At 46.4% G+C, this 14,546-nt stretch overlaps 1 protein-coding gene across 1 annotated transcript; it reads right to left on the bottom strand.

The window, feature by feature from the left end:
* Positions 1 to 678: 678 nt before the first annotated feature.
* LOC130493148 (leukocyte elastase inhibitor-like) lies at positions 679 to 13,726 on the bottom strand. Its single transcript, XM_056866869.1, has 7 exons — positions 13,551 to 13,726; positions 13,079 to 13,184; positions 11,560 to 11,706; positions 10,058 to 10,175; positions 9,064 to 9,206; positions 2,580 to 2,747; positions 679 to 1,098 (listed from the first exon to the last, which is right to left on the bottom strand). The coding sequence occupies exons 1-7, from the start codon at positions 13,724 to 13,726 to the stop codon at positions 679 to 681; spliced, it is 1,278 nt and encodes a 425-aa protein (XP_056722847.1).
* Between the last annotated feature and the right edge of the window lie 820 nt (positions 13,727 to 14,546).

Here is a 14,546-nt window from a genome sequence, read left to right as displayed (position 1 = left end):
ACAGCCATAAACTGGAGCAGCTATTTGTGTCAGGTGGCAGACAGGGAGGAAACAGAACCACTCTGGGTAATCAAGGTCAGCACTGGCTACAGCCAGGCAACGTCTGTGGTTTTCTGTGGCCCAGCTCCCTCCCTTCTGGCCAATCTCATGGCTTGGGGGGACATCAGGGCCAGCAGGCATGAAGGTTTCCTGGTTCTGATTTGGTCCACACCGCATACTTAAAAGAAGGGGCTGCAGGGAGGTGGGCATTTGGATCCCGTTGCAAGAAACCTGAGGAGCCCGTAATCGATAAAATTCCAGGCTTCTTTTCCCCTAGTCCAGTGCGTCTGTGTCATCTGTCTCTCCCTCACCTTTGGCCTCGTCCCCACGGCAGGCACAAGGATATAGCTTCTTCTGTATTTTATGTAAATCAGTAGCAAAGTTCAAATGTGTTCCTTTTGAGAATGCCCAGCTTCACAGGTTCAAAGGGAATGGGATTTTTTTCCACCAAGAAGCAGGAAAAAACTGTAGAAAAATGACACGGAAATTATGGCTGCTGTTTTTCATCCTAATTTCTTGTTCACAGGAGGAATGACATTAACCATCTTTAAGTGCGATACCTCTGTAACTATTAGAAAGAAAAGGGAGGAATTAATTTTGCAAACATATTTTCTTCTTGTCTTCATGATTCCTGGATTGTTAATGGAAGCCACACCTCCTTTCAGGTTTAACAAATCTGCCAAGGAGCAGGATGCTGCCCGAGCAATTGTGCAACACAAAGAAAAGGAAAGGATGGTCAGCCACAAATTGCGCACACGGTCGGCGTCTCAGATGCCTGTCTATCTGGCAACGTGGTTCTTCACCACCCTCTTCATCAACTTCCAGAGAAGCGCTGTGGACAATCTCACTCAACGCCACATCTTCTGTCAACGTTATTCCAGTTAAATCAGCCATCTTGGGATCCAACACTTGAGTCACATCCAGAGCTTCCAATAATTTGGCGGTTAGAATGTTCTTCTCCATCTTGATCTTGGGAATGGCCACTTCCACCTCTTCCAATTTAAGTTGCTTTTGACAGACCCACTCTGTTACTTTCTCATAGGTAAGTTCTTCCTCTAGCTTTGGGACCAACGTAAGACAGAATTAAAACTGTGGCAAGTTAGTAAAAAACAACAACCCAACTTTTCCTCCCATTAGATGTGTGGGAAAACTCATTCTGATTTTTAAATCAGTAATACAAAGATGTACTTTAATAGAACAGACCTCATTCATTTTGGTGACAACGAGGTGGTAGCTGGAGATCTCCTGGGATTACACCTGATCTCCAGTCAACAGAGATCAATTCACCTGGAAAAAATGGCCACTTTGGAAGGTGAATTCTATGGCATTATGTCCCATTGAAGTCCCTCCCGTCCTCCTCAGGCTCCACCCCCAAAATCTCCAGGTATTTCTTAACCCAGAGTTGGCAACCCTACTGATAACAGAAGGCCTATGAGCAAAGGCCTATTCTTCATGCTTATTACTGGATTTTAGTGCCTGATTACACAGTGGAAGTACGACTCTTATACAGCAGATTGAAATTAAATATCTTAATTTTTGTATACTAATGAAAAAACTGAAGTAACATTTTATGTCCGGTTTCCCTAACAGCTTTTCAGACATTGCAATAACGTTTATTGGGAGCCCACCAAATATGCATAACAGGAATGCACACTACCCGTGATCCTCCCAGTACCCACCAATATTAGAAAGATAATGGGCTTGGGAGTTCCCATTACACATAATTTGTGGGGGCCCAGTACCTTTTACTGTAATGTTTGAAAAAGTCTCTACAGAAGTCTAATTTGAACAGCACACACCTCTTTGCACAGAACATGTTGCAATTCTCAGGGAGTACAAGCCAGCGTGGTGTAGTGGTTAAGGCGTAGGACTAGACCTGGGAAACCCAGATTCAAATCCTCACTAGCGCCATGGAAGCTTGCTGGGTGACCTTGGGCCAGTCACACACTCTCGGCCCCTGCTTACCACTTTCTGAAAACATCTGTCTGGCTAGTGTTGGAACAGTATATTAGATTAGATTGGAAAAGAGAATTTGTGGCTGTGGCTTGAATCAGAGACTCCATTTATCATATTTTATTGGAATGTGAAATGCTAGCGGACCTACGAACTAAATTTTTAATGCCATCAATTTTGGATAGGAACTCTTCCCCCCACTCTTTGTTTAGACTTTTACTGAACGGGTATGATCCAGAAACTACAGAAATAGTAGCCATGTTTTTGAAGCAAGCTCTAATGATAAAAATCAAACAAAAATATAATAGCTGCTATTCCGGTTACTTGTAGACACTCGTTTTCTATATATACCTTATATTCACTGTACTCCGGCATACCTCATTTTATTCATATCTATTGCTACAGATTTCGATATTGATGTTTTTATTATTTGTCAAATTCTGGAATACCTTGTACGATTTGTTATGCCAATAAAGGTTTTTGAATTGAATTGAATTGATTATATTAACCTTTGGGCTCTTTTTGTGTTCTTAGGAATTCATGGGAATATGTTCAGAATCATAAACCTGCGGACACAGTGCCTTTACCTGTTGAAGGCCTTCTGAACTCCAGTCATCTGGTAAGAGTATGAACATACTCAGTTCGTTATCTTTGTAGGGGATTTCAAGCACCTGAACATGCATGTCGCATAATTCAATTGTGCCTGTCTTATACTGGCCTTTGTGGTGCATCAGGTCCACAGTATTATAGGTCATCTGTAAGAAACCGTGAATCAAAGAATCAATCAAGATGGTATTGTTTAGCAGCCAGGGGAAGAAATCATGTTAAGTTAAGAAGGAAACTGATGTGAAGAAATTAAAATACTAATTATGATTGACCTCCTGAATTCATTCATGAGTTTGATGTTGTTTCCACAACTGCTGACAGCCCCCTGTTCAGGACCATCTTTACTTGAAAAGGAGAAATAGCCAGAGGAAAACCTAGGGATCCCCTGGAATCACAGCTCATCTCCAGATTATAGAGATCAGTTCCCCTAGATAAAATGGATGCTTTGGAGGGTGGACTCTATGACATGGTACCCCCCTGAGGTCCCTGCCCCCCTCAGTTCCATCCCCAAATCCCTAGGAATTTCCCAACCTGGATCTAGTAATCCTACCCCCCATCCCCCACGTGTGGCCAGAGGGGACCTGGCAACCTGTCAGCTAGGCTCTCTGTCGACCCCGGATACAAACAAGATGGTTTCCCCCACGGACAAAATGGAGTTTTTGTGCACTCTGTTTCCCCCCCCCCCCGTTTGCACCCGGTCTCCTGCCCAAGATCTGCACCTCTATGGAGACCCACCCGAGAAATTGCTGCTCTGATACCAGGTCCCTCAAAACAAAGCCGGGAACTCGGGAAGATCAGCCAGTTAATGCACACATTTATTTCCTGTATGTTTTGTCTTAAGTCTTTACCGGTAGTTAACTTCTGTATTGTTTCTTTGTTTCTAAAACCTAATCAACCCCATTGTATTTACCCTATATATGTACCGATATTGCCCCATGGCTGTATTCTAGCCTTAAGTTTCTATGACTTGCTGAACTTGCTGACTTTCTGAATAAAACTTTTTAACTCGCTGCATCGTCTGGAGTGAAGTCCCTTATACCAGGAATGCAACGTGTTGCTGAAGCCTGACAGTAGGCTAGAATCCATCTTTTTTATTTTCTATTCGTTTGTGCCTGAAAAAGATGTCTCCTCTATTCGACAAACCATGCCGGACGTACAAGCTGCTCTGCTAGGAAGATCGGCAGGTAGCGACCCCTTTCCATGGGGAGAGCCGGGAAGAAGCAGCCCCGGGACGGCACCCATTTGTGTCTACCAGAGAGCCAGCATGGACCTCTCTACCAACGCACGCTGAATTAAGGGGTATGGAGGAGACCAACGGCACTTTCAGGAGGGTTGTCTGGTGGCTGGCAACGGATCCCGGCCTCGACCGTCTGCATCGGGGACCACTGATCGACTTATATGAAGAGGGAGAAGAGCCAAGCCAAGAATGGGTGACGGTAGACCAGTGGGATGGCTCCTCAACCATCCATGCTCCAGCACCTCTGCCCCCTACCCCAGAGAAGAAGAAGCACTGCTACGGGAGCAGAACCGCGCCCTGACCCTTCAAAACCAGGATCTCCAGGCGCAACTGAGAAGTCTGCATGACAGCGCTGCTGGGGGCAGTGAGAGGACTTCAATCGCCCATCGGCGCGGAGACACCCCCACCCGTTCTGCCCAAGCGGACTGTGACCCGGGACCTGAAGGTCTCTTTTGATGGGTCCTGCGCCCAGCTGCCCCACTTCTTGCTCCAGCTGTCAAGATTCATGAAGGACCAGGGAGAAACTTTTCCTTCAGAAGAACCCCGGGTCCGGTACGCCATCAGCCTGCTGGAGAAGGAGGCAGTAGAGTGGGTGGTAACAGCGACAGAATCCAAACCCGGGATCCTGAGCTCGCTGAGCACGTTTTTGGTAGCCTTGCAATGCAGTTTTGAGGACCCCCACTGGGGGGAGAGGGCCAAAATTGCCATGTGCAGGCTACGGCAGGGGGCCCGCTCTGTCATGGAGTATGCCCAAGAGTTCCAGTCCCTCTTTTGTAAAATACGAGAGTGGAGCGAAGCCACCAAGGTCCAACATTTCCGTGAAGGACTGCGGTGGGAAGTGTTGGACGGCTTTCTGACCCTGGGCAACCCGGGGACGATTGATGAATGGATCCAGCTGGCGGCGCAAGTAAAGACCCGTAAGTTGATGCTTCAGTTTGCAAAGGATCGCCCAGCGAAAGAACCCCCCCGGGGCCCTTCCAAGGGGGGCGCCGTGACGGAGTCCCACCGTGACGAAGGGAACCGGAGTAGGTTCTCGGAAGAAAGAGCGCACCGCTTCAAGGACGGGGCCTGCCTGCGTTGCGGGAAAGTGGGGCACTTTGCAGCGAAAGTCCAAACTGATCTACGGAACCGACCGCTGGCAGAGCGACCTGGATTTCGGACCAGAGGAAAGCGGAGGGGACGACCACCCTGCACGGGACTACTGCTCTGCTCGCAGACCCGGCGCCTGCTCCCTGCGACCATCACTGCTGTTCCAGGGACTCGTCGCCGGCAAAAAACGAGGAGGGCTTTCTGTGAGCGAACCGACACAGAGGGCTACCTTAAAGGAAACCAACCCGGTTCCGACCTGGGTGAGTGATCAGGGGGACACTCTCCTACTACCCGTGGTGTTACGGAATCCCCAAGGGGGGGATCCCATTGCAGTAGTAGCAATACTGGACTCAGGGTGCTCCCGGACTTTAATAGACCAGGAGGTATTTAACCGCTTACAGGTGGGGGCGCTTGAGTTAGACCAGCCCCTGCGTTTCCGTCAAATGGATGGGAGCGATCTGCAAGGGACCCCCATCCATTTACGTTCCTGCCCAGTGTGGTTGGGGGTGGGGAACCACTGGGAACAGATCAGCCTTACGGTAGCCCCTCGAATCGCTTACCCGGTGGTCCTTGGGAGTAACTGGCTGGCGGGGCACAATACGAGCATCGACTGGATGCAGCGCCAGGTGGTGTTTGATTCCCCCCAATGCGAGTGACATTGCAGGGAAGACCTGCCCGAGGGAGGGGGGAGAGTGCCACGGCGGCAGAACCCACGACACTGCCCCCGGAGTATAGAGATTTCACGGGCATTTTTGAGGGGAAGGACTGTGATTTACTACCCCCTCACCGCACTACGGACTGTGCCATCGAATTGACTAAGGACATAAAACCCTCCAAAGCCCGGGTATATCCCATGAGCCCCCAAGAAAAGACTGTGTTACGAGAGTTCCTTGATAAGAACTTAGCCCGGGGGTTCATACAATCTTCCAAGGCCGCGTTTTCTTCACCATGTTTCTTCGTGAAGAAGGGAACATTGGACCTCAGGTTGTGTGTGGACTATAGAGGGCTTAACGCTGTCACTGAAAGAAACGCTTACCCCATCCCCCTCATCTCTGACCTTCTAAGTCAACTCCAAGAAGGCAGGGTGTTCTTGAAACTGGACCTGGCGGAAGCTTATTACCGGGTCCGGATAAAGGAGGGGGATGAGGTGAAAACAGCCTTCTCATGTTGTTATGGACTGTTTGAATTTATGGTGATGCTGTTCGGGTTGTCTGGAGCTCCGTCGTGCTTCATGCAACTGATTAACGAGATCTTGCACGATTTATTGTTTAAGGGGGTTATCATTTATTTAGATGATATCCTAATTTGGGAAGGCGTTGGTGAGGCAGGTGCCCACGTGCCCTCTGCCCTGGGAGGGGGCAGCTGGGTGCTATAGCAGCAAGGCAGCTTAATGGCTGCTCTCAACCTCAAAGGCCTTAATTGGGAGGAAAGACAGGGTTAAAATGTTTTAGGGCAGCCATGAAGGAGCTAGAAAAGATTCTGAAGTGTAAGAATGGGTCACTGGCCACCAAGGTTAGGTTAATTCATGCCATTGTACTCCCCTTACTATGTATGGGTGTGAAAGCTGAACAATGAAGAAAGCTGACAGGAAGAAAGTAGACTCCTTTGAAATGTGGTGTTGGAGGAGAGTGTTACGGATACCTCGGACTGCCAAAAAAAACACAATTCAGTGGATTATAGATCAAATCAAGCCTGAACTGACCCTAGAAGCTAAAATGACTAAACTGAGGCTGTCATACTTTGGACATATTATGAGAAGACAAAAGTCACTGGAAAAGGCAATCATGCTAGGAAAAGTTGAAGGCAGCAGGAAAAGAGGAAGACCCAACAAGAGATGGATTGCTTCTATAAAGGAAGCCACGGCCCTCAATTTGCAAGATCTGAGCAAGGCTGTTAAGGATAGGACACTTTGGAGGACATTGATTCATAGGGTTGCCATGAGTCAGAAACGACTTGACGGCACTTAACACACACACAAATAAATGAATAGATGTGTGTGTAAAGTGCCTTCAAGTTGCAGCCGACTTATGGCGACCCCTTTTGGGGTTTTCATGGCAAGAGACTAACAGAGGTGGTTTGCCAGTGCCTTCCTCTGCACAGCAACCCTGGTATTCCTTGGTGGTCTCCCATCCAAAAACTAACCAGGGCTGACCCTGCTTAGCTTCTGAGATCTGACGAGATCAGGCTAGCCTGGGCCATCCAGGTCAGGGCAAATGAATAGATATGTATTGTCAAAAAGGGGTGAATCTTACTTTTACTTACCCTAGCTTTAGTGCACCAATGAACAGGATGTTTAGAATAAACTTAACAACATAAAATTACCAACACAGAGAGTCTTACAAAACACTCATAAAGTGGATTCTCTATTGCACAAGGGATTGTGAGCCAAAATATTCTCTATTGTAGATAAAATAATAAGATTTCACAGCACTTTAAAACTAGTGCACAAAGTACTTCTCACCCATTATTTCAGAACTTTGTACCAGAACCCTGTAAAGTAGCTCAGTATTCATAGTCCCCTATTGCAATGCAAATGGAACTGAAGTTGAGAGAAAGTGACTTCTCTAATGCTGTCCAGTGCCGTCATATCTAAGGCACATATTGAACCAGAGATGTTCTAGCACATAGATAACATTCTTAAGGGATGTTCAGACAACCCATCAGCTCCAAATCAATGAGTGGGAAGGGAATCATGTGAACTGGCCGAGCCCAAATCTCCTTCTCCAGGCATTATGGTTGTCAGTTCACAGGGGCTTTCTGCAGATGTCTTGATCAGAACATGGTGACCAGCAGGGGATGGGGTCAGCCTCTCTCTCTCTCTCTCTCTCTCTCTCTCTCTCTCTCTCTCTCTCACACACACACACACACACATACACACACACACACACACACACACACACACGTGGGTTAAAAGAAGAATTCTTCTGTCACTGTGCTACACAAGGTTAACAACAGTCACAGCTGTATGATAAATCCCATAATCCTATGCAGTAGTGCAGAATATCCTGAGAAGATGTAGGCCGGTTTTGTACTGGAGTAGAAAGGGTCGCTTTGGTAAGTGTCTTTGGCTTCTGATCTAAGGATGAATTGCTTCATTACATCACTGAGTTTAATGAACTCCTCACAACCAAATCAATGCTTCTATTTGGCAGTGCTCATAAAGAGGCTGCAAGTTTATTTGCTTTATTTATAGCCACCTTTCCCACTAAGACTGAAAGCAAATTACAGAATAAAAATGCATTCATACAGTATAAGACATCCAATGAACAATGCTGTCTGGAGACCTGGCATTTCCCAGACTCCATCACACGCACCCCAAGAGCTGCAGCCCCACAGTGGAGGAAACCCACGACGGCCCCAGCTGACAGGGCTAGGAGCACAGTGTACCCGTTGCCCACTGCTGGGTCTCAAAGAGAACCCAGGAGCAGTTTAGTGCCGTGTTTTCACCCGCCAAGGGCAGCGGCTCCTGAAGCGCTGTTGTGAGAAGGTGGGTCAGCACGCAGCCCAGAGCTGGTGGAGGAAGCCGGGAAGATTGGGGGCAGGGTTCCGGGCCGGGGCAGGGGCAGGGCCACGACTCAGGGGGAGAAGGGAAGGAGGGGCCAAAGCCTGGTGCAGGACGTTCCCAGTCCCTGTACCAGGTGGTGGGGGAGGGGTGGGGGATGCTGGAGGTCAGGAGCTGAACAGCTGGACCTGTGGTTGGGTGGCTGCAGGGGCGACGGGCTCGGCCAGGCAGAGGGCGGGGCTTTAAGTCTGGAGGTCCCTCAGCCTGACTAATTGACTGGTCACTAGTTGAGGAGGGAGGTGATTGGGCACAGGAGGATGAGAGGGGTCAAGCCCAACCCATTTAAGAGGAGGTGCTACATCAGACAGGGAGAAAGATGCTGGGAGAGACTTCCGGTGTGCAGAGGAAGCATTCTTGCCTGGGCAACGGAGGACAAGAGGGAAGCTGAACTCCCTCCTTGACCCATTCTGAGGAGGCTTTGGGGAGGCCGAGACTGACTGCAGAAGGCCAGCAGAGAGGACTCGTGCCAGGTGACCCTCCCAGATGCCACGGGACTGGGGGATCTGCTTACTGTGTGAAGGGCTCCTATCACATAGCGGAAGCAAATGCAACATGCAAATATATTAGTTGAACCTACCTCAGTCACATGAAAGGGGCTTTTTCTGGTGCGCCACTTGTCAAACTGTACATCCCACTGTCCTTTGAAGTACAGGGCATTCACGTGGAGCAGCTGAGTTAGGGAAGTGATGTTTTCCTTGCGTAGGAGATTCTGAATTTTGCCTTAAAAGAAATGTATGTTCATTTTGTTTTGCTGTAAGCTCCAAGCTAGCTTGTGTGAAATGATCAGAGAAGAAAACATCAGCCTTTGCATCTCAGGGAATTTTTCGACATTACATTCTGGGGGTGACAAAGGAAATAGAAGAGACTCGTGCCTTCCATGGTTCATGCTTTGTGTACAGTTAGGGTTACCAGGTTCCTCCTAGCCATCAGCAGGGGAGGGGAAACATTACCATACTCAAAATGAGACCTTGGACTCAACGTCTCCTGCATGATGATGTCATGTCAGCAACGATGAGGGAGACACTCTGGTATTTGGACAAAAACTCTACGGTAGGAGCTGTTTTTACCATAGAGTGTTGCATCTCCCCTGTCGTTGCCTGTGTGATGACATCACTTCCAGAAGTGATGTCATCACGCAGAGGATGCCAAGGCCTTGGCCTCATTTTAAGCCTGGTAAGACCTCCACCAGCCAGCCGGATGGCACTGTGGTGGGGGGGGGGAGGCACAAAGTGGGGGATCCCTCGCCCACCGTCAGGGGTCTGGCAACCCTATGTACAGTGTGCATTTTCCCTGTGGTGAGTTTGTAGATCTCATTGCATATAAGGAGGCCCCATGCTTTGCACAATGCACAGGTTATGTGAAAAGAGGAAGCATGGCTTACTGGAGTTTCCTCGATCACCATTTGTTTGTGTTGTACAAGTCTGAGGGATGAACTAGCAGGGCCAGGGAGGAAGTATAGCCATAAAAAATACAGAACAGATTAGTGAGACCAGAGGTTTTCAACTGCAAGGTAACTGTGATTTTTTAAAGTCAACTCACGGATGAGCAGCTGAAAGGAGATTTGTTCATACCATGTGTTTGGACTTCAACCCATGCGTTTATAATCTTCCTGAATTCTTCTGGAGCATTTTGAAAGTCAACATTGCTTACTTGGGTCAGGAACAGCTTCAGTGCACAGAACACAAATTGCTGCATGTGGGAAGAGAAGAAGACTTTAAAATGATATATAGATAAATTAATTTCTCATGGCATACATTAGAGTTTTGTTTTCCTCTCTTTAAGAACACCTGAAACATTTAGCTGTAAGGCTATATACAGCTGTAACTAGAACTACGGGCATGCACCAATTATTTTTGCTATATTTTGGGTTTGGGTTTATCAAACCTGGAAATTTTTGATAAATCTGGAAAACCTGGATTTTTAATGGAAATTTTTAGGTTAATAAACCTGAACCAGAAAAATACCAAACCCAAAATCCACCCCGCTCCGGAGAATCTGGGCAGGGGGGATTTCTACCAAATCTGTGCTTCCCGCCCACCCACCCCCACCCGGGCGAGGAATCGAAAGGCAGGGGGCTCAGAGCGAGGCCCCCCCCCCCAGCCTTTCAGTTCCTCGCTGCCCCAAATAAATTTGGCAATATTTGGGGTCTACTTTTTGGGCTCCCATTTATTGCCACCAATGTTTTTTTTGCTGCTAAACCCCCCACCCCAAAGAAATACCAAAGAGGTATTTTGTTTTTGTTGTTGTTTTTTAAATGGTGCATCAATATGCACACCCCTAATGATAACCATGAAAACATCAAAATCAAGTAATCATAGCACAGAGTATGTTATACAAAAATTAAGCAAATCCTAATTAAGACATACTGAGGACCTCAACTGTGTCAGGATTAAAAAGTCCCAGAGCATTACCAAAAACCAAATGGTAATTCAGAGCCATTCACTCTGAGGCCCTAAACTGTAGCTTACTTAGCCTATGCATAAATGAAGCTATGAAAGCAAGTAAGAGCGGAATTCAAGTACGGTAAGTCAATTCTTTTAGATGTTGTTATGGCATTGTTAAGGCATGCGACTCTGTTATTCACTGCTACTCTGCATGTAGTAAAGAGCTAGTAGGCTGAAAAGGATCACTGAAAGAAATAAGTACATCCTACCCCTGTGCAACCCTTTTGTGATATATACAATAATCCTAATATAAAGATCCAACATTGCTTGGTTTATGGATACTTATACTGTCTAGCACCCTGACTTGGATAGCCCAGGCCATCCTGATCTCATCAGATCTCAGGAGCTAAGCAGACCCTAACAGGTATTTGGATAGGAGACCTCCAAGAAATATCAGGGTTGTGATGCGGAGGCAAGCAGTGACAAACCACCTCTGAATGTCTCTTGCCTTGAAAACCTCACTGGGGGTCACCATAAGTCAGATGTGACTTGATGGCAAAAAACAACAACACTGTCTAGTAATCTATAGACAAAGGCAACTGTAGGACAAGTTCATCTGAAAAATCAAATTATTTCGCTAATGTACTTGCAACATATTTGGAAAGGGAGAATATCTAAGTGCAACCTACCTGGTTGAAAGCAATGGAGTCATCTCCATAGAAACGATTGGCAAAGCTTAGCTCGTACTTTGTGGTGGCTTTATTGAGGTAGGCAAGGATTTTATGGAATTCAGTATGGTTGCCTTCAGGCTTCTCACATTCATACTCAGGAACATTCTAATAATAAAACAAGAAGTTCGGTACTGCAAAATACAATTCTTTTTTTTTCTTCACTGAGATAAAATTATGTGAATTACGTTGGGCTTCTTGGGCATCCAGCTGCAAAGGGGGGGCTTCCGCGATGAAGCTACTGAGATATCCTAGCAGCAGGAGATGGCTAATGTCTAAATCATCAAAGTTTTGAATCTTCAGGAAAGTCACCATTTGCTACTTTGGTTTGTTTGTCTAAACAAGAGAATTTTGACCACAAAAGACTTTTAGATTAAAAAAAGTGCTACTGTACAGACATTTATGATTTGACTCTTTCCATTGGAAGACTGCAACTACTTCTAATATTACTTAGATTACTACTGCTCCTTCTAGTACTACTTCTAGTACTATTATTTCTACTGCTATTTTGCTATAATTGCTTGTACTACTCCTCTTATTATTACTGCTAGTAGTAATAGGAACAGTACTGTTCCAGATACTACTATTTCTGCTTCTATTACTACTGCTGTTACTACTACTCCTGCTAAAATAATAAAAAAATAGATATTTACCATTTGTACCTGGCTTCAGCATGTTCATAGGGCTTTATATACATTATCTCCGTAATAAGATATTATTACTCTCCTCAAAATGTTGCTGAAAGCTCAGTAGCCTGCCTAAGGTCACCCACAAGCCCGTATGCCTGTACCCTTCATAAGAACACTGCACAGCAATGAAATATGGCTTAGCAAGACAAAATTATTGTCGTGAGAGGCAAGAACATATCCCATGAACAAATGCTGTCTTTTCTGTTTAATAATACATTTCAGTGTGGCAGTCACATATCTGTCCCTGGACTCGACCTCACTGTTGCTACCCTCTGTGTGCTGTATTACTGTATTACTCATGTGTTGCAATGAAAGCGTTAATGTCAAAGGATCTTTGAAAACCTGAATGCTTTATGTGTACATTCCACTTTCGAACACACTCATCCCCCAGCCGCAGAGTTGTCCAATCCGGGTGCTGCTGTTCTGTTAGCATCATCTTAAGCACAGAGACTAAAACATATGCATTGAACATCTCATTTATCATCTGCAGTTTGTGTTTAGGATGCCATACTGGAGTAGTCATGGACACTGCCTTAGATGTTCTTTAAAAGGGGATTAGACAGATTTAGGGGGGGATATTAGCTACAATGGCTCCATAAGATTTCCATGTTCAAAGAAGTGTGAATACCAGTTGCACGGGTGGGGCAACAACAAGGGAAGGCTTTTGCCTCTGTCTCCTACTGGGAGCACCGAAGGGCATCCGGTTGGTCACTGTGGAAAATGTGATGCTGGACTAGACGGGCCCCCTGGTCTGAGACAGCAATAATCCTCTTATGCTCTTGTGTTCATACCTGCTGAGGGCACGGTGAAGATGACGGTTCAAAATAAGGGGCCAACGGGCCATCAGGGGGTGGGGACTGGCTACGGCTTTTCCTTATGCTTTCTTCTTGTTCACGGCTTGGGACAGCTTGAAGACGACAGCTTGGTGTTTCGGGGACTCCCTCTGTCTCCCAATGAAGCACCTAACATGGAATTTTGGAGAGTTTTCATTAATAAATCATATAGACCTATTATGGACGTTGGTTTCATATCGACGTGCTATGGCGCTCAGTGGTCCACACACCTTGATTTCTAGTTTCAACCCCATCTTTCCAATTCACAATGTCTATATATTTTTCTTGTTATATATATCTGCAACAAGAAGCTACATTTTTTATGCCATGGCACAAATGAAAGATGAAAATGAAAAGGACAGTACCTTTTCAGCAAGATACAATGTGATATGCTGTACTGGCAGCATATTGATATCAGAGCTTAATGAGCATTACCTTTTCTAATTCCTGTGCCGTGCTGCTCCTAGCACCATACAAGAGAAGGCTCAGGGCAGCAGAAAGATTTAGAGGAGAAAACAAGAGGTTTTCAGAGGGTTTATCCTGGCTCAACTTCTGGTAAAAGCGTAGGGCAAATTTTGCAGCTGATTCAGTGATGGATGAGGCCATTATGAAATCCAAAATATCTAAAATAAGAACACAGTTTCAATATTAATGGAAGGTTTTTTTTAATGCCCAGTATTAGGAAGCTAGCTGCCTCATAACAAAGGTCATGAGACACAGAAATTACTTTATACTGGATAGCATATTACTCACTTCACAGTCCCATGCTAAATAAATCCCTTTGCTTGGAAGGAAAATCTTGAACACATGAATACATGAAGCTGCCTTATACTGAATCAGACCCTTGGTCCATCAAAGTCAGTTTGGTCTACTCAGACCGGCAGCAGCTCTCCCAGGTCTCAGGCAGAGAGGTCTTTCCCATCACCTGATTGCCTGGTCCCTTTAACTGGAGATGCCAGGGATTGAACCTGGGACCTTCTGCATGCCAAGCAAATGCTCTGCCACTGAGCCATGGCCCTTCTGCGTATTCACCTTTCTTCTAAAGGCCTTAGGGACACATTACATAGAGCTGTCTCACTGCATTCTCAAGACAGTGCCCTGAAGTCTATTGGGCAGGCCAGGGCCTGTTCTTTGCCCAAATGATCCAAGTGACCTCTTGGGGTTCCAGGCAAGGACATTAACACACTGTTAGGGCTCAGCAAGCAGTGGGGCAGGAGGTAGTGACAGACATGGCCGCCATCCCTGGTTGTCTCCTGGACTCATGCTGCCACTGAACAGGTCCAAGGTGAGCCCCTGCGGCACCAACATGTCACTGCCACGCCCCATCAGGCAGCAGAATATGCCATAAGAGTCAGTGGTTACAAGACACACTCATCTTTGCTGCCTGGGCTTCCAGCATCAGAGGCTGGCCGCTCCCCAGTTGTGG

Source organism: Euleptes europaea, unplaced genomic scaffold (assembly GCF_029931775.1).
Source record: "Euleptes europaea isolate rEulEur1 unplaced genomic scaffold, rEulEur1.hap1 scaffold_361, whole genome shotgun sequence".
NCBI classification, from domain to species: domain Eukaryota; kingdom Metazoa; phylum Chordata; class Lepidosauria; order Squamata; family Sphaerodactylidae; genus Euleptes; species Euleptes europaea.
This window is presented reverse-complemented; position numbering and strand designations above follow the sequence as displayed.